At 36.6% G+C, this 18,985-nt stretch overlaps 1 protein-coding gene across 1 annotated transcript; it reads left to right on the forward strand.

Moving 5' to 3' along the window:
- The first annotated feature begins 14,639 nt into the window (after positions 1-14,639).
- LOC128657728 (trace amine-associated receptor 3-like) lies at positions 14,640-15,653 on the forward strand. Its single transcript, XM_053712130.1, has one exon. It carries the CDS (start codon positions 14,640-14,642, stop codon positions 15,651-15,653), a length of 1,014 nt encoding a protein of 337 aa, XP_053568105.1.
- Positions 15,654-18,985: the final 3,332 nt, after the last annotated feature.

Here is an 18,985-nt window from a genome sequence, read left to right on the forward strand (position 1 = left end):
ACACTCTGCAGGGATTAAAGTAATAGGAGGGACTGATTATTCTCTCGATTTTCTTATAACATTGTTATCCCTTTAATAGACTACAGTATAGTGTAAATAATAATTTTATATGCACTAAAAAATATTCACTTATATCTTTGAGGTACGCCTGTATGTATATATATATATATATATATATATATATATATATATATATATAAAAAAACATAGTTGAATGCACTCACTAGATTTAGGAATTGTCAAAAACATTAATGAAAAGTTGATGTGAGGAAGGGAATTATGTCCCTGAAACATCCACTTTTCAATAATTTTTTAGACAATTGCTAAACCCAGTGAGTGAGGTGAACTATGTTTGATGTATTATACCCTACATCGGCACTGAGTGCAGATCCTATGCAATACTATATATATATATAGTGTTAGGGGCAGCAGATTAGGGGTACATAGGGATAACGTAGGTTGCGGCGGTGTACGGAGCGGCAGATTAGGGGTTAAAAATAATATGCAGGGGTCAGCGATAGTGGGGGCGGCAGATTAGGGGTTAATAAGTGTAAGGTTAGGGGTGTTTAGACTCAGGGTTAATGTTAGGTGCAGACTTAGGAAGTGTTTCCCCATAGGAAACAATGGGGCTGCTTTAGGAGCTGAACGCTGCTTTTTTGCAGGTGTTAGGTTTTTTTCAGCTCACACTGCCCCATTGTTTCCTACGGGGGAATCGTGCACAAGCACGTTTTTGAAGCTGGCCGCGTCCGTAAGCAACGGTGGTATTGAGAGTTGCAGTGGTGGTAAATATGCCTGTACGCTCCCTTTTTGGAGCCTAACGCAGCCCTTCTGAAAACTCTAAATACCATCATTGTTTAAAAGGTGCAGGGGGAAAAAAAACACACGTAGCTAACGCACCCCTTCTAACGCAAAACTCTAAATCTAGGCAAAAATAACTAAACTCTGATTTATTCAGTAAGATTCACAAATTTAAACAGATACTTGGGGTTTGACACATTTTTTTCATTATCACAATCATTTGAAAGCAGCTGTGTTTCATAAAATGATTAGTCCAATAAATACACTGCAAAAAACATCTTTGCTGTCGTTTGTGACGCACTTTTCTGTAAACATTCTAATTTGTATTCTAAACACAAAATTGTCATAGCTCTCAAGAGAGCTAAAGCAATAGCTCTTGTCCACTTATCTGTGTCTCCTGACAGTTCATGCTTTATTATAAAAAGCAGGAGGAACTGTCAGACAGCTCCTGATTTATTGGCGCAGCTTAGAAACTCAAAGAAATCAAGAAAAAGAATGGGAACAGCTGTCTTTAGAACCTGAAATTACCTATCTGCTTCTATAATAACAATAAGATTTTTTTTATTTTGTTTGAAAAAGTATTTACATTGTAGAATATTACCAAAAATAATTCATTTAATTGGCCGAACACTACAAGACATTTTATTAAAATTGTGAGTATAATCTTTTTATCATCCTATATTAACATAGTTTTAGTTACATCAACCAATCAGGAACAGTACATTTTTCTATACTCTGTTTTTTGTTTTATACTCCTAAGCATATTCAATTTAACCAAGTTTGAATTGCTTTTAATAGCTTTAGTAGATGCCAAAAGTGTTGCATAAATTAGCATATTGTTATGGGGTTTCTACTTTATGATACATATAGGACCCGATTACAAGTGGAGCAGTATTTTGCACCTCCGCTAGAGCACTAACTCTAATAGAATTAAGATTTTTTTAGATAGTTGGGTTCTGCTCCTTTTACAAGTTAAAAGTAATCTGTTTTCCCTCTAGTGGTAACCCAACTGGCGAAAAAATCTGGAGTTAGAATATCGTGTGCGCGTTTACGTATTCCACCTAAGAGGTCAATGGAGAAAAAAAAGTGGAAAAAACTTACCCACTCTTGCGCAAACACAATCACATATTCTCATTTGTGCTAACTCAACATGAAAATATGAATATTTCATATGCCAATGTTCTTTACATAACTGAATATGTTCTATTTATTCATAAATACCTATTTCTATATATATATCTGGTGTTTTTTTGCACAGATATATATCGATACCTATATATATATATATATATATATATATATATATATAGATATATATAGGTATAGATATATATAGATGTATATATAGAAATATCTATTTTAATTACCTAGAACATATTCTGCTATGTGAAGAGCATTGAAATGTAAAATATTTACAGTAAATACATAGTTAAAGCCTCTATTAAATATGAATATTGCAAAAATATGTTTTTTTCTTGTTTCCACCAACTTAACGGCAAAGGGCTCTAATGCCCTTATATATTTATGTGTTTATATGTGTATATATGTGTGTAAATACATATAAACATATATAGAAAAATATACATATATAAATACATATGTACACACATAAATGTATATATATATATATATATATATATACTTATACATCTTTAGACATGTATAGGTAATTGTATGTATCTCAATGTTAAATCCCTTTCCTGGCTTTTTTTTCGAACACCAGAGATCTCATTTATTTGAGCCTTTATACTGGATAAGAGTTGTGGCTTCCATTTAAAGGGATACTAAACCCATTTTTTTTCTTTCATGATTCAGTTAGAGTATGCACTTTTATGCAACTTTCTAATTTACTCCTATTATCAATTTTGTCTTTGTTATCTTGCTATCTTTATTTAACAGGCAGGAATGTAAAAGATTAAGAGCTGTCCAATTTTAGGTTCAGCACCCTGGATAGCGCTTGCTTATTGCTGTCTCCATTTTAGCCACCAATAAGCAAACGTAACCCAGGTTCTGAACAAAAATAGAGTTGCGCTTAAAGGGACAGTATACTATTAAATAGTTTTTCTTTAATGTGTTCCCAATTACTTTTTTTTACCAGCTGCAGAGTATAAAATGTATGAGATTTGCTTTTTTTAGGCTTATTTGTGTATATGAATTAGCTGATTTTGTGTTTTGAAGCCACAACCTAATAAAATTGGTTGAGCCTAATGATCTCATTACCTTATCACATTGTGTACATATACTTGCTTCTTTATCTTATATCTGTCTATAAACCATTCATCCATACTTGGAGCGAACAATGGAAAATTAACATTTTATTATCTTATCTCTTTTATAACCCACTGGGAGTGTAATTTCTTCTACTGCCTGTGTTAACACAGCATGGCCTTAAAGGGACATTATACACTAGATTGTTTTTTTTTAAATGGATAGTTTTGCTTATTTTTAAATAACATTGCTCTGATTTTCAGACTCCTAACCAAGCCCCAAAGTTTTAGGAGAATACCGACGTATACCTACTCCAGCTTGCTTCTGTTTGTGTAAAGGGTCTTTTCATATGCAAAGGAAGGGGAGGGGGAGTGTTTGCTATTTCCCACTTGCAGTGTGTGTTCCAGTAACCTTTTAAACAGAGCTAAACTGGGAGCTTCTAAGTAAGTTTTTAAACGGTTTTATACGGGATTTTATATCAGTATCTGTGCATATTATTCTTCAGTAGTGCCTATTACATGCAGTTAAAGGGACACTGAACCCAAATTTTTTCTTTTGTGATTTAGATTGAGCATGCAATTTTAAGCAACTTTCTAAATTACTCCTATTATCAATTTTTTCTTTGTGCTCTTGCTATCTTTATTTGAAAAATAATGCAACTAAGCTTATTTTTGGTTCAGTACACTGGACAGCACTTGTTTATTGGTCGGTTAAATTAATCCACCAATCAGCAAGAACAACCCAGGTTGTTCACCAAAAATGGGCCGGCATCTAAACTTACATTCTTGCTTTTCAAATAAAGATACCAAGAGAAAGAAGAAAATTTGATAATAGGAGTAAATTAGAATGTTGCTTAAAATTGCATGCTCTATCTGAATCAAGAAAGAAAAAAATTGGGTTCAGTGTCTCTTTAAATGAAAATTGGTGTATACTGTCCCTTTAAGGCCAAAAACTTTCAGAATGGGTGGGGATACCACAGGCTAAATAAACTATTTCAAATGCCAATATAAGGGGAATGAAATACTTGTAAACAATTTAATAGACTCCAGAAGGTTAAGTAGATCATTGGGAACAAATTAGAGGGGAGAACAAATTTGAGTAAACTGTCCCATTTTAAGCTTTACATTCCTGCTTTCTAAATAACGATAGCAAGAGAACGAAGAAAAATGAATAATAGGAGTATATTAGGGGCACGATCCGATATGCAGCGTAGTTTGCGGTGCAAGCGAGGGAACCCCCACCGCCCGCAGTTTCAGCTCGCAACTCGAGCTATCCTATATACAGGCGCCGTCAGAGGCTAAAGTGCCGTAAGTCTGATAAACCAGCGATGTCGAGAAATCTGCGTAAGTACAAATTTCTGGAGTCACCAGTGACTTACGGCACTTTATAAACTGCCGGCGCCTACAAAACCTGACTAAAGTTATTAAATCTCCCGTACTGTCTAACACGCCTCCCAAACATAGCCCGACACGTCTAGCCCTCTATCCGCTATCCCCCCTCACTATCCTAAATATAAAATATGTATTAACCCCTAAACCGCCGCTCCTGGATCCCGCTGCCACCTAATAAAGTTATTAACCCCTAAACCGCCGCTCCCGGACCCCACCGCCAGCTATGTTAAATCTATAACCCCCTAATGTGAGCCCCTACCCCGCCACAATCTACCTTACCTACCCCCTAAAGTGAGCCCCTACACCGCCGCCATCTATTTTAAAATTATTAACCCCTAATTTAATCCCCCTACCCCGCCGCCAGCTATATTAAATTATTTAACCACTAATCTAATCCCCCTACCCCGCCGCCAGCTATATTAAATTAATTAACCCCTAATCTAATCCCCCTACCCCGCCGCCACCTATATTAAATTATTTAACCCCTAAATTACTAAACTATCCCTACCACTAAACCTAAGTCTAACCCTACAAATAGCCCTGAAATGGGCTTTTTGCGTGACATTACCCCAAAGTAAACTGCTCTATTGCCAGCCCTTAAAAGGGCTTTTTGCGGGGCATGCCCCAAAGAATTCAGCTCTTTTACCAGCCCTTAAAAGGGCTTTTGGTGGGGCTTTGTCACAAAGTAAACTGCTCTTTTGCATCTAATCTAAATCCCCCTACACCGCCGCCACCTATAATAAATGTATTAACCCCTAATCTAATCCCCCTACACCGCCGCCACCTATATTAAACACATTAACCCCTAATCTAATCCCCCTACACCGCCGCCAGCTATATTAACTATATTAACCCTAATTATATTAGGGTTAATATAGTTAATATAGTTATTATATTATATATATTAACTATATTAACCCTAATTATATTAGGGTTAATATAGTTAATATAGTTATTATATTATATATATATATATATAAATTAAGTATAACAACCCTATCTAACTCTAACATCCCTAACTAAACTCTTATTAAAATAAATCTAATATTAATATTATTAATTAAAATATTCCTATTTAAATCTAAATACTTACCTATAAAATGAACCCTAAGATAGCTACAATATAATTATTATTAATTACATTGTAGCTATTTTAGGGTTTATATTTATTTTACAGGTAACTTGGCATTTATTTTAACTAGGTACAATAGCAATTAAATAGTTAATAACTATTTAATAGCTACCTAGTTAAAATAATTACCAATTTACCTGTAAAATAAATCCTAACCTAAGTTACAAATACACCTACACTATCAATAAATTAAATAAACTACAAATATCTAACTAAAATACAATTAAATAAACTAAACTAAATTACAAAAAAAAACAAACACTAAATTACAAAAAAATAAAAACAGATTACAAGATTTTTAAGCTAATTACACCTATTCTAAGCCACCTAATAAAATAATAAAGCACCCCAAAATAAAAAAAATTCCCTGCCCTATTCTAAATTAAAAAAGTTAGCTCTTTTACCTTACCAGCCCTTAAAAGGGCCTTTTGCGAGGCATGCCCCAAAGAAAACTGCTCTTTTGCCTGTAAAAAAAACCACAATACCACCCCCCAACATTACAACCCACCACCCACATACCCCTAATCTAACCCAAACCCCCCTTAAATAAACCTAACACTACCCCCCTGAAGATCTCCCTATCTTGTATTCACCCTGCCGGGCAGAACTCTTCATCCGATCCGGGCGATGTCTTCAAGCAAGCTGCAGTGAAGTCTTCTTCCATCCGATGATGTCTTCAAGCAAAGCGGCATCTTCAATCTTCTTTCTTCGCTCCTCCGCTGCGGAGCATCCATCCGGCACGATGACTTCCCGACGAATGAAGTTCCTTTAAATGACGTCATCCAAGATGGAGTCTGTCGAATTCCGATTGGCTGATAGGATTCTATCAGCCAATCGGAATTAAGGTAGAAAAATCTGATTGGTTGATTGAATCAGCCAATCAGATTCAAGTTCAATCTGATTGGCTGAACCAATCAGCCAATCGGATTGAACTTGAATCTGATTGGCTGATTCAATCAGCCAATCAGATTTTTCTACCTTAATTCCGATTGGCTGTTAGAATCCTATCAGCCAATCGGAATTCGACGGACGCCATTTTGGATGACGTCATTTAAAGGAACCTCATTCGTCGGGAAGTCGTCATGCCGGATGGATGCTCCGCGACGGAGGAGCGAAGAAAGAAGATTGAAGATGCCGCTTTGCTTGAAGACATCACCGGGTGGAAGAAGACTCTCTGCCGCTTGCTTGAAGACATCGCCGGATGGAAGAAGACTTCACTGCAGCTTGCTTGAAGACATCGCCCGGATCGGATGAAGAGTTCTGCCCGGCGGGGTGAATACAAGATAGAGAGATCTTCAGGGGGGTAGTGTTAGGTTTGTTTAAGGGGGGTTTGGGTTAGATTAGGGGTATGTGGGTGGTGGGTTGTAATGTTGGGGGGTGATATTGTGTTTTTTTTTCAGGCAAAAGAGCAGTTTTCTTTGGGGCATGCCCCGCAAGAGGCCCTTTTAAGGGCTGGTAAGGTAAAAGAGCTAACTTTTTAAATTTAGAATAGGGCAGGGAATTTTTTTTATTTTGGGGGGCTTTATTATTTTATTAGGGGGCTTAGGGATTGCGGCGGGGGATCGCGGTTGACAGGTAGATAGACATTGCGCATGCGTTAGGTGTCAGGTTTTATTTAGCAGATCGGGGGTGACAGCTAGATAGACATTGCGCATGCGTTAGGTTTATTTTGTAGCTAGTTTAGGGAGTTACAGGGCTCCAATAGACAGCGTAAGGCTTACTATGGCTGCTTTTTGTGGCGAGGTGAAAATAGAGTAAGATTTCTCCATTTTCGCCACGTAAGTCCTTACGCTGTATATTGGATACCAAACTGCGCTGGTTTGGTATACCTGCCTATGGCCCAAAAAACTACGGGCAACGGCAGAAATATATGGGCGTAACTTCTAGGTTACGCCGTATATTGGTTACCAAACCAGCGCAAAATTCAGCATCGCCGGCATTTGCAGACGACGCTGCATATCGGATCGGGCCCCAGAACGTTGCTTAAAATTGCATGCTCTATCTGAATCAGGAAAGATAAAAAATGGGTTTAGTATCCCTATAAGGTAATGAAAAAAATAATAAACTTGTGGTTAGAAACAAAGTTATTACAAAGTAAAAAATTGAGATGTTCAAAAGGAATATTTAATAGACCTAAACCATATTTACCAGAGTTGTATCAGCCTATTCTTAATGTATGGCGACATATTTTACCATTATATGTTTTATGTGTGGAGAAATATATGTATGGTGTTCAAATAATTTAACTATTGAGATAGACGGTTATTGAAAGAATATGTTAAACACAGTAACATAAAAAAGGATTAAAAAAATACACTGGGTTAAATTTACTAACTTCCCAAGTCTTTCTAAACTTACTAAGCTCTCCAGCTTGTTGAGTGCTGTTAGTGAATCTAAAGCACACACTTCTAATGCATTTTATTTAATGACACAAGGAAATATTTCAAAACTAATAAGTAAATATTTGGATGAAAGTTAATACATCAGCATTTTTCTATGTTTGACATTATACACTCAGTTCATGTAATACTATGTTATGTTACAAAATTTCAGTTCTGAAGAATTAACCCCTTAATAACAAAGGGAGTTTTCCTAATTTTTGTGCTTAAAGGACACTATTGGTTTTACCTTAAAGGGATACTAAACCCAAATTTTTTCTTTAATGATTCAGATAGAGCATGCAATTTTAAGCAACTTTCTAATTTACTCCTACTATCAAATAATCTTCGTTCTCTTGCTATCATTATTTAAAAAAGCTGGAATTTAAAGCTTAGGAGCTAGCCCATTTTAGGTTTAGCACCCTGGATAGCACTTGCTTATTGGTGGCTACATTTAGCAAACCAATAAGCAAGCATTACCCAGGTTCTCAACCAAAAATGAGCCGGCTCTTAAGCTTTACATTCCTTCTTTTTAAATAAAGATAGCAAGAAAATGAAGAAAATTTGATAATAGGAGTAAATTAGAAAGTTGCTTAAAATGGCTTGCTCTATCAGAATCTTAAAAGAAAAAAAATTGGGTTTAGTGTCCCTTTAATGTTCCTGCTGTTTTGTTAAGTGGACCTATACATATTATATACTGTTTTTAACAGACAAGTAGGGCTTTCTAGTGATACCCTAGATATACCCTATATGGGTATATAAAATAATAATAAATAGGAATTTAATACTGAAACTGAGGAAACAAAATAAAAAAGCAATTTTTTTTTTGCAGTTTTCTTTATAACTATTTCTACAAAACCTGTGTAGCTAAAGAAAAATACCTCCAATAAAATGAATTATGTTGGCTTTTAGGAATACCCCATATGTCTATGTTTACAAGTAATTTTAACAAATATTGGCCAAATACTACAAAATGGAATTATTGGTTTAATGCTAAAATGTGCTATGCTTGGGCTGTAAGATAAATAGTGGCCCCCCAATTCAAAACTGCTACACAAAAGTATATATTTAGACACCCCAGGGTATTAATCTAGAATTCAGGGCAATTGGGGGTTATTTTAAAAATTTATTTAAATGACTATAAAATAAAATAAAAAAAATGCAAAATTTCTTAAACACTTTATAACATTAATTTTACATTTTTTTTACTGTGCATGTTTACTGGGACAAAGAGGAGGGGCCAAGACAAGTCATTCTTAACAAACAATGGTTTGTCATTTTTGACGTGATCACTGTGACTGGCTGTCACAGTAATCACATGACCATGGGCCTTTTTTTGTGTATCGCTGGTATCTAGACTGCATTTTAAGTATACAATCACTGTGACTGGCTGTCAAGGTGATTGTATACACAGTGATTGTCATTTTTGACAGTTACTGTACTGCTGCTGGCTAGCTTCACATAAGCTTCCAGCAGTAGCATAAGATACATGCTGATTGCAGCGTGTATCTCATGAATAGAAACAAAGCCCCCTACTGACAGGCATGGGATCACAGGGAAACCCTGTCCCTGCAATCACAAGCCTGGGGACGTATTCTGGAGCAATATATGTCAGTATTTTTGCAAGAACAATTTCCTGCCATTTAGTGCTCCAGATACCCACCTAGGTATCTCTTCAACATAGAATATCATGGGAACGAAACTAATTTGATAATAGAATTAAATTGGAAACTTTTTAAAAATGGTATGTTCTGTCTGAATAACAAAATAAGGCCTAGATTTGGAGTTTGGCGGTAAAAGGGCTGTTAACGCTCCGCGGGCTTTTTTCTGGCCGCACCATAAAATTAACTCTGGTATCGAGAGTTCAAACAAATGCTGCGTTAGGCTCCAAAAAAGGAGCGTAGAGCATTTTTACCGCAAATGCAACTCTCGATACCAGCGGTGCTTACGGACGCGGCCAGCCTCAAAAACGTGCTCGTGCACGATTCCCCCATAGGAAACAATGGGACTGTTTGAGCTGAAAAAAAACCTAACACCTGCAAAAAAGCAGCGTTCAGCTCCTAACGCAGCCCCATTGTTTCCTATGGGGAAACACTTCCTACGTCTGCACCTAACACTCTAACATGTACCCCGAGTCTAAACACCCCTAGCCTTACACTTATTAACCCCTAATCTGCCGCCCCCGCTATCGCTGACACCTGCATATTTTTTTTAACCCCTAATCTGCCGCTCCGTAAACCGCTGCAACCTACGTTATCCCTATGTACCCCTAATCTGCTGCCCTAACATCGCCGACCCCTATATTATATTTCTTAACCCCTAATCTGCCCCCCTCAACGTCGCCGACACCTGCCTACACTTATTAACCCCTAATCTGCCGCTCCATAAACCGCCGTTACTTACATTATCCCTATGTACCCTTAATCTGCTACCCCTAACACCGCCGACCCCTATATTATATTTATTAACCCCTAATCTGCCCCCCTCAACGTCGCCGACACCTGCCTACACTTATTAACCCCTAATCTGCCGAGCGGACCTGAGCGCTACTATAATAAAGTTATTAACCCCTAATCCGCCTCACTAACCCTATCATAAATAGTATTAACCCCTAATCTGCCCTCCCTAACATCGCCGACACCTACCTTCAATTATTAACCCCTAATCTTCCGAGCGGAGCTCACCGCTATTCTAATAAATGTATTAACCCCTAACGCTAAGTCTAACCCTAACACTAACACCCCCATAACTTAAATATAATTTACATCTAACGAAATTAATTAACTCTTATTAAATAAATGATTCCTATTTAAAGCTAAATACTTACCTGTAAAATAAATCCTAATATGGCTACAATATAAATTATAATTACATTGTAGCTATTTTAGGATTAATATTTATTTTACAGGCAACTTTGTAATTATTTTAACTAGGTACAATAGCTATTAAATAGTTAAGAACTATTTAATAGCTACCTAGTTAAAATAATAACAAATTTACCTGTAAAATAAATCCTAACCTAAGATATAATTAAACCTAACACTACCCTATCAATAAAATAATTAAATACAATACCTACAATTACCTACAATTAACCTAACACTACACTATCAATAAATTAATTAAACACAATTGCTACAAATAAATACAATTAAATAAACTAGCTAAAGTACAAAAAAAAAAAAGAACTAAGTTACAAAAAATAAAAAAATATTTACAAACATAAGAAAAATATTACAACAATTTTAAACTAATTACACCTACTCTAAGCCCCCTAATAAAATAACAAAGCCCCCCAAAATAAAAAATTCCCTACCCTATTCTAAATTAAAAAAGTTACAAGCTCTTTTACCTTACCAGCCCTGAACAGGGCCCTTTGCGGGGCATGCCCCAAGAATTTCAGCTCTTTTGCCTGTAAAAGAATAAATACAATACCCCCCCCCAACATTACAACCCACCACCCACATACCCCTAATCTAACCCAAACCCCCCTTAAATAAACCTAACACTAAGCCCCTGAAGATCTTCCTACCTTGTCTTCACCATACCAGGTTCACCGATCCGTCCTGGCTCCAACATCTTCATCCAACCCAAGCGGGGGTTGGCGATCCATCATCCGGTGCTGAAGAGGTCCAGAAGAGGCTCCAAAGTCTTCCTCCTATCCGGCAAGAAGAGGACATCCGGACCGGCAAACATCTTCTCCAAGCGGCATCTTCGATCTTCTTCCATCCGGTGGCTGTTCCGATCAGCCAATAGAATGCAAGCTCAATCTGATTGGCTGATTGGATCAGCCAATCGGATTGAACTTGATTCTGATTGGCTGATTCCATCAGCCAATCAGAAAATTCCTACCTTAATTCCGATTGGCTGATAGAATCCTATCAGCCAATCGGAATTCGAGGGACGCCATCTTGGATGACGTTCCTTAAAGGAACCGTCATTCATCGGGAGACAACGGAAGAAGAGGATGGATCCACGTCGCCTGCTTCAAGATGGACCCGCTCCGCACCGGATGGAAGAAGATCGAAGATGCCGCTTGGAGAAGATGTTTGCCGGTCCGGATGTCCTCTTCTTGCCGGATAGGAGGAAGACTTTGGAGCCTCTTCTGGACCTCTTCAGCACCGGATGATGGATCGCCAACCCCCGCTTGGGTTGGATGAAGATGTTGGAGCCAGGACGGATCGGTGAACCTGGTATGGTGAAGACAAGGTAGGAAGATCTTCAGGGGCTTAGTGTTAGGTTTATTTAAGGGGGGTTTGGGTTAGATTAGGGGTATGTGGGTGGTGGGTTGTAATGTTGGGGGGGGGGTATTGTATTTATTCTTTTACAGGCAAAAGAGCTGAAATTCTTGGGGCATGCCCCGCAAAGGGCCCTGTTCAGGGCTGGTAAGGTAAAAGAGCTTGTAACTTTTTTAATTTAGAATAGGGTAGGGAATTTTTTATTTTGGGGGGCTTTGTTATTTTATTAGGGGGCTTAGAGTAGGTGTAATTAGTTTAAAATTGTTGTAATATTTTTCTTATGTTTGTAAATATTTTTTTATTTTTTGTAACTTAGTTCTTTTTTATTTTTTGTACTTTAGCTAGTTTATTTAATTGTATTTTTTTTTAGCAATTGTGTTTAATTAATTTATTGATAGTGTAGTGTTAGGTTAATTGTAGGTAATTGTAGGTAGTTTATTTAATTATTTTATTGATAGGGTAGTGTTAGGTTTAATTATATCTTAGGTTAGGATTTATTTTACAGGTAAATTTGTTATTATTTTAACTAGGTAACTATTAAATAGTTCTTAACTATTTAATAGCTATTGTACCTAGTTAAAATAAATACCAAGTTGCCTGTAAAATAAATATTAATCCTAAAATAGCTATAATATAATTATAATTTATATTGTAGCTATATTAGGATTTATTTTACAGGTAAGTATTTAGCTTTAAATAGGAATCATTTATTTAATAAGAGTTAATTAATTTCGTTAGATGTAAATTATATTTAAGTTAGGGGGGTGTTAGTGTTAGGGTTAGACTTAGCTTTAGGGGTTAATCAATTTATTAGAATAGCGGTGAGCTCCGGTCGTCAGATTAGGGGTTAATAATTGAAGGTAGGTGTCGGCGATGTTAGGGAGGGCAGATTAGGGGTTAATACTATTTATTATAGGGTTAGTGAGGCGGGTTAGGGGTTAATAACTTTATTATAGTAGCGCTCAGGTCCGCTCGGCAGATTAGGGGTTAATAAGTGTAGGCAGGTGTCGGCGACGTTGAGGGGGGCAGATTAGAGGTTAATAAATATAATATAGGGGTCGGCGGTGTTAGGGGTAGCAGATTAGGGGTACATAGGGATAACGTAGGTGGCGGCGCTTTGCGGTCGGAAGATTAGGGGTTAATTATTTTAAGTAGCTGGCGGCGACGTTGTGGGGGGCAGGTTAGGGGTTAATAAATGTAATACAGGGGTCGGCGGAGTTAGGGGCAGCAGATTAGGGGTACATAAGTATAACGTAGGTGGCGGTCGGCAGATTAGGGGTTAAAAATTTTAATCGAGTGGCGGCGATGTGGGGGGAGCTCGGTTTAGGGGTACATAGGTAGTTTATGGGTGTTAGTGTACTTTAGGGTACAGTAGTTAAGAGCTTTATGAACCGGCGTTAGCCAGAAAGCTCTTAACTCCTGCTATTTTCAGGCGGCTGGAATTTTGTCGTTAGAGCTCTAACGCTCACTTCAGAAACGACTCTAAATAACGGCGTTAGAAAGATCCCATTGAAAAGATAGGATACGCAATTGACGTAAGGGGATCTGCGGTATGGAAAAGTCGCGGCTGAAAAGTGAGCGTTAGACCCTTTAATCACTGACTCCAAATACCAGCGGGCGGCCAAAACCAGCGTTAGGAGCCTCTAACGCTGGTTTTGACGGCTACCGCCGAACTCCAAATCTAGGCCTAAATGTTTTGGGTTCTATATCCCTTTAATGTATTATACCAGCTGCAGAGTTTGAGAGTATGTGAAATTGCTCTTTTACGTTTATTCCAGGGAGAGGAAACCTCATTATCTTATTTCCCACCAAATAAACAAAGACCCACCCCAATGGGAGTGAGATTTATTTAGCACATTCTTGTTTGCATATCTTCTCTGTAACCATTCTTTTATGTACATAAATTTTCAGTATATGTAAGGATACAACAGATAAAATTAGGTATTTGTAAATCATTATTATATTCCAAAAAATTGTAATTGATAACACATTAAAGGGGAGGAAAAAAATCCCACTTTTGCATTAAAGGGACAGCAAACAGCTTGAGTTTTGTATATAAAATATTTAGTTATGTGTAATGAAACAGCTTTGCAATATATTTCCATTATTTCTTTTGCCCCTTTTCATATGATTTAGCTCTGAAAATGAAGCAATTTCTAATTCTCAGAACTTGAAATGTACCCTGCTGACTCTTCAAGGCTAACCCTACTACATATACTGTACGTCCCTAATTGGCTTGATCAGATAACAGCCGCAAAACAATGTGCTTTCTACTAACTTTTATTCTAACCTTATGACAGTAGCTAACCTTGGTACCTCTGGGCTAAAGCCCAGATTGGCTCCTCCATATATGACAAATGGTGGATGAAGTTTGGCTATTGAAAATGTCTTGTAATTAATTAATTCTTAATAAATGACAAGGAAAGTTCTATAAATGTATTGTCATTTTTCTCTTTTAGAATTGGAACCTACAACACTTCTGTTTATCTGAGACATGGAAGTCACTAATCCCATTTGTGCTCAATTTGAAAATTCATCTTCTCGTTGTCCTGCAAACAGGGCTTTTGGTCTCCGCCTAGGATTGTACATGTTACTCACTTGTTCCATCTCTATTTCAGTTTTTGGGAACCTCTGCATGATCATCTCAATCAGTCATTTCCAACAGCTTCATTCCCCAACTAATTTCCTAATTCTTTCCCTGGCGACCACTGACCTTTTTCTTGGCTTATTTATAATGCCTTATAGCATGGTCAGGTCAATAGAGAAATGCTGGCTTTTTGGTAACTCCTTTTGCAAGATACATTATGCTTTTGATCTTACCCTGAGTACTATATCAATTTATCATCTCTGTTTAATTGCAATTGACAGATTCTATGCTATATGTGACCCACTTCATTACCCTACTAAAATCACAATCCCTGTTATAAAAAGGCTTCTTATATTTTGCTGGTCAATTCCAGTAATATTTTCACTTGGAGTGGTCATATCAAACTCCCACATTTCTGGTGTAAAAGAATATGAGATTTTAGTAACATGCTTTAGTTTATGTCCAATAACATTTAACAAGTTATGGGCAATAATTATTTTCTTCATATGCTTTTTTGTGCCTGGATCTATAATGGTTGGTATCTATATAAAGATCTTTCTTGTATGTCGTAGGCATATAAAAATGCTTAAAAATATTACAGGTGACACAAAGCAAATATCCAGTCAAATTTCCAATAAAAAAGACCGTAAAGCTGCAAAGAAATTGGGTATTTTGATGAGTGTGTTCCTCACTTGTTGGTTACCTATTTTTACAACATTATTAATAGATCCTTTCTTAAACTTTTCTACACCAGAAATAATGTTTGAAATTTTCAATTGGTTTAGTTATATCAACTCAACATTTAACCCATTACTGTATGGTTTTCTGTACCCCTGGTTTAGGAAGGCTGTAAAGTATATCCTGTTAGGTAACATTTGTGACCCACACTCTTGCACAAACAGTTTATTTACCGATAACTAAAGTGTAAACAAAAATCAAAAGTGAATAGGATTGCCACTTTTGTTGAAAAAAAAAATATATAGATCTTGCTAATTTACACAATTAATTATATTTTAAATAATAAAATTACTTACTTGCCTATTTCTTTAAAAACATATTAGCTCAAACATAAACATTCCTGCCATAACAGAAAAATTAGGTCGCTCACAATCCTTAAAGGGACAGTCAAGTCAAGGCAAAATTTAACTTTCATGATTCAGATAGGGCATGCAATTTTAAACAACTTTCCAATTTTCTTTTATCATCAAATTTGCTTTGTTCTCTTGGTATTCTTTGTTGAAAGCTAAACTTAGGTAGGCTCATATGCTTATTTATAAGCCCTTGAAGGCCACCTCTTATCTCAGTGCATTTTAACATTTTTAACAGCTAGACAGTGCTAGTTCATGTGTGCCATATAGGTAACATTGTGCTCACTCCTGTGGAGTTACCTTGGAGTTAGCACTGATTGGCTAAAATGCAAGTCATTCAAAAGAACTGAAATAAGGGGCAGTCTGCAGAGGCTTAGATACAAGGTAATCACAGAGGTAAAAAGTATATTAATATAAGTGTGTTGATTATGTAAAACTGAGGAATGGGTAATAAAGGGATTATCTATCTTTTTAAAAAATAACATTTTTGGAGTAGACTGTCCCTTTAAGAAAAACATACCTAATGTCTTTTTCTACAGAAAACCAACATTGAAGTCTGTGAAATTTTTTGTAGATAAATCGTTTGACATATTTTTTGGTAGGATTTAATCAATCCCATTATTTCAATAATTAATCTATGTTTCTAATGTTGGCTTAAATCTTATAATTGCTTATCATTAGGCATTTGCATGTGGATAATTTGTGATCATCCGAATGTGGAAGAAGGCGGCCACCCGTGGCATTCGTCTCTTTTTGGAGCTGGATTTTCTCTTGTTACAGCTAGTCCAAATCTTAGTGTGTTGCACTTTCACAAGAAGAGATCCAGCTCCAAAAACAGCCGAATGCCATGAGCAGCCGCCACCCGAATGACCCGAATGATCCGAATGCACGTGCCTACTTATCACACCCACAACCCTATAATTAAACTATTTACTTTTTGAATCAGTGCATTGATTACTGTGTTGCTAAACATTTTTGATTGATTAAAATGAATTACAGCATGTACAATAAAAATCTTGTCTTGGTTTCCATGTGATGATTGTGTAGGACACAGAGGGGTATATATATTATATTGCTGTTGAAACGTTTATTAATACTTTTATATACAATTTGATTTTACTAAGATTTTTTTTAAACAATGAACATAATATTTCTTTCCAGGAATATAATGCATATCATTGTAAGATCCAGAAAAACTAATTATAGCACAATCAAAATGAGAGGCCTTTAATGTTTAAATTAACCACAATTTTTTTTTTTTTTTTTTAAAAACCTATCATTAAAAAAAAGAAAGTAGTTTAAACACAATAAAATATTTCAGAACAAGAGGTGGTTCCAAATCAATTTAAATTCTGTGAGTTTCAAAGTAGCAAAGTTGCAGTGAGTTTTCTTCAGCAATACTTTGCTGCTTTGACAAAGTGAGACACAGCAGTAAGACAAAATACTTCACACAGCAATCAAGTTATGTAACGGCAACAAAATGGTGGTTCAGGTGCGAAATCCCAATCATGCCTTGAGAATGCCCCAGAACAGTACAGAATGGTTACACCGCCCCCCATCGGTGTCTGCTAGATTGTTGAGACAAATTCCATTCTATCCAGTGAGACTATTGTAATGTAACAAAACAAACAGGAATACTTAGCGCTGCGGAATCTGTTGGCGCTCTACAAATAACCGATAATAATAATAATACTTAACAATTACAAACATTTATAGAGCATGTTTCCAAAGTGTGGTGGCTGTAATTATTATTTTTATCCACATTGCTAGTGGTTTTCCTTTGTTGTGTGACATATCATGCATTGGCCCATTACAGTAAGGGCAAGATTACGAGTTGAGCAGTTACTTGCGTTAACTCTGCTTGACGGAGGTTTTTTTGCGTATCTAAATACATACATATGTATATATAGAAATATCTACGTATAAATCAAGCAAACACATTTACTTTCAACAACTAGTATATGCTACTTCTGATGTGCGCAAAGAGTCACGACAAAGCCCTTTTTACTAGCACGTAACAGTTTGCGCGCAACTTGCAATCTACCCAATAAAGAGGACTTTTTCTTTCATGATTCAGGCGCAACATACAATTTTAGTCAACTTTCCAATTTCTTCTGTTATCAAGTTTGCTTCATTCTTTTATAATGCTATGTTGAAGGAGCAGTAATGCACTACTGGGAGCTAGATGAACACATTAGCTAAGCCAATGACGGTGAGGCATATATGTGCAGCCACCAATCAGTAGCTAGCTCCCAGTAGTGCATTGCTGCTCCTGAGCCTACCTAGGTATGCTTGGAAAGTTGTTTAAAACTGCATGCTCTTTCTGAGTCATGAAAGTTATTTTGACTTTACTGTCCTTTAGCAAAACATTCTAATGGAAGGAACCTCCACTGGCGATTGGCTAGAAAATGTAGGTGAGCTTCAATGAATTTGAACATAGCCACACCTTAGAAACAAGGCCCCTTATGTCTTTTGGGTCTCAAGTATGTTATAGAATATCCTAAATTACTTACATTTTATGGGATAATTGATCATAAGGATGACAAGTGAAGCGCATAGTCACTCAGATTTATAGTATGGAATAATAAAATACTTTTTTTTTTTATTTAGAGAAATTATTTTTGGGGTAAGGACAAAACAAAGCCAAAACAAAACATTTGGTCACATAAAAAGAGATGTCATGTACAGCATGCAATACAATAATAACGTAAAGTGTATCAGGGCTGGCCCTAGCCATTGCGGGGCCCAAGGCAGGATCACAAAATGAGGCCCCCTGTCTCCCCCGCCCCCAACACCGCCCCATTCCCACCCACAACCCCGCCCACCACAACTCCGCCCACCCCAAACCCCGCCCCACCATTTTAAAAAGGAAAAATGAGAGAAAAACTATTTAAAGTGACAGTATACACCAATTTTGATATAACTGCATGTAAAAGACACTACTATAAAGAAGAATATGCACAGATACTGATCTAAAAATCCAGTATAAAACCTTTTAAAAACTTACTTAGAAGTTCCCAGTTTAGCTCTGTTGATGAGGCTAGGCTGGGACACCCAATGAAAGGGTTAGTGTAAATAAGAAAAGGATAGGAACGCCTAAGGAGACAGAAAATCATGCTTCTACTCAGTTAATATCCTATAAATGCAGAAAATAGAAGAGGCAGC

Source organism: Bombina bombina, chromosome 4 (assembly GCF_027579735.1).
Source record: "Bombina bombina isolate aBomBom1 chromosome 4, aBomBom1.pri, whole genome shotgun sequence".
NCBI classification, from domain to species: domain Eukaryota; kingdom Metazoa; phylum Chordata; class Amphibia; order Anura; family Bombinatoridae; genus Bombina; species Bombina bombina.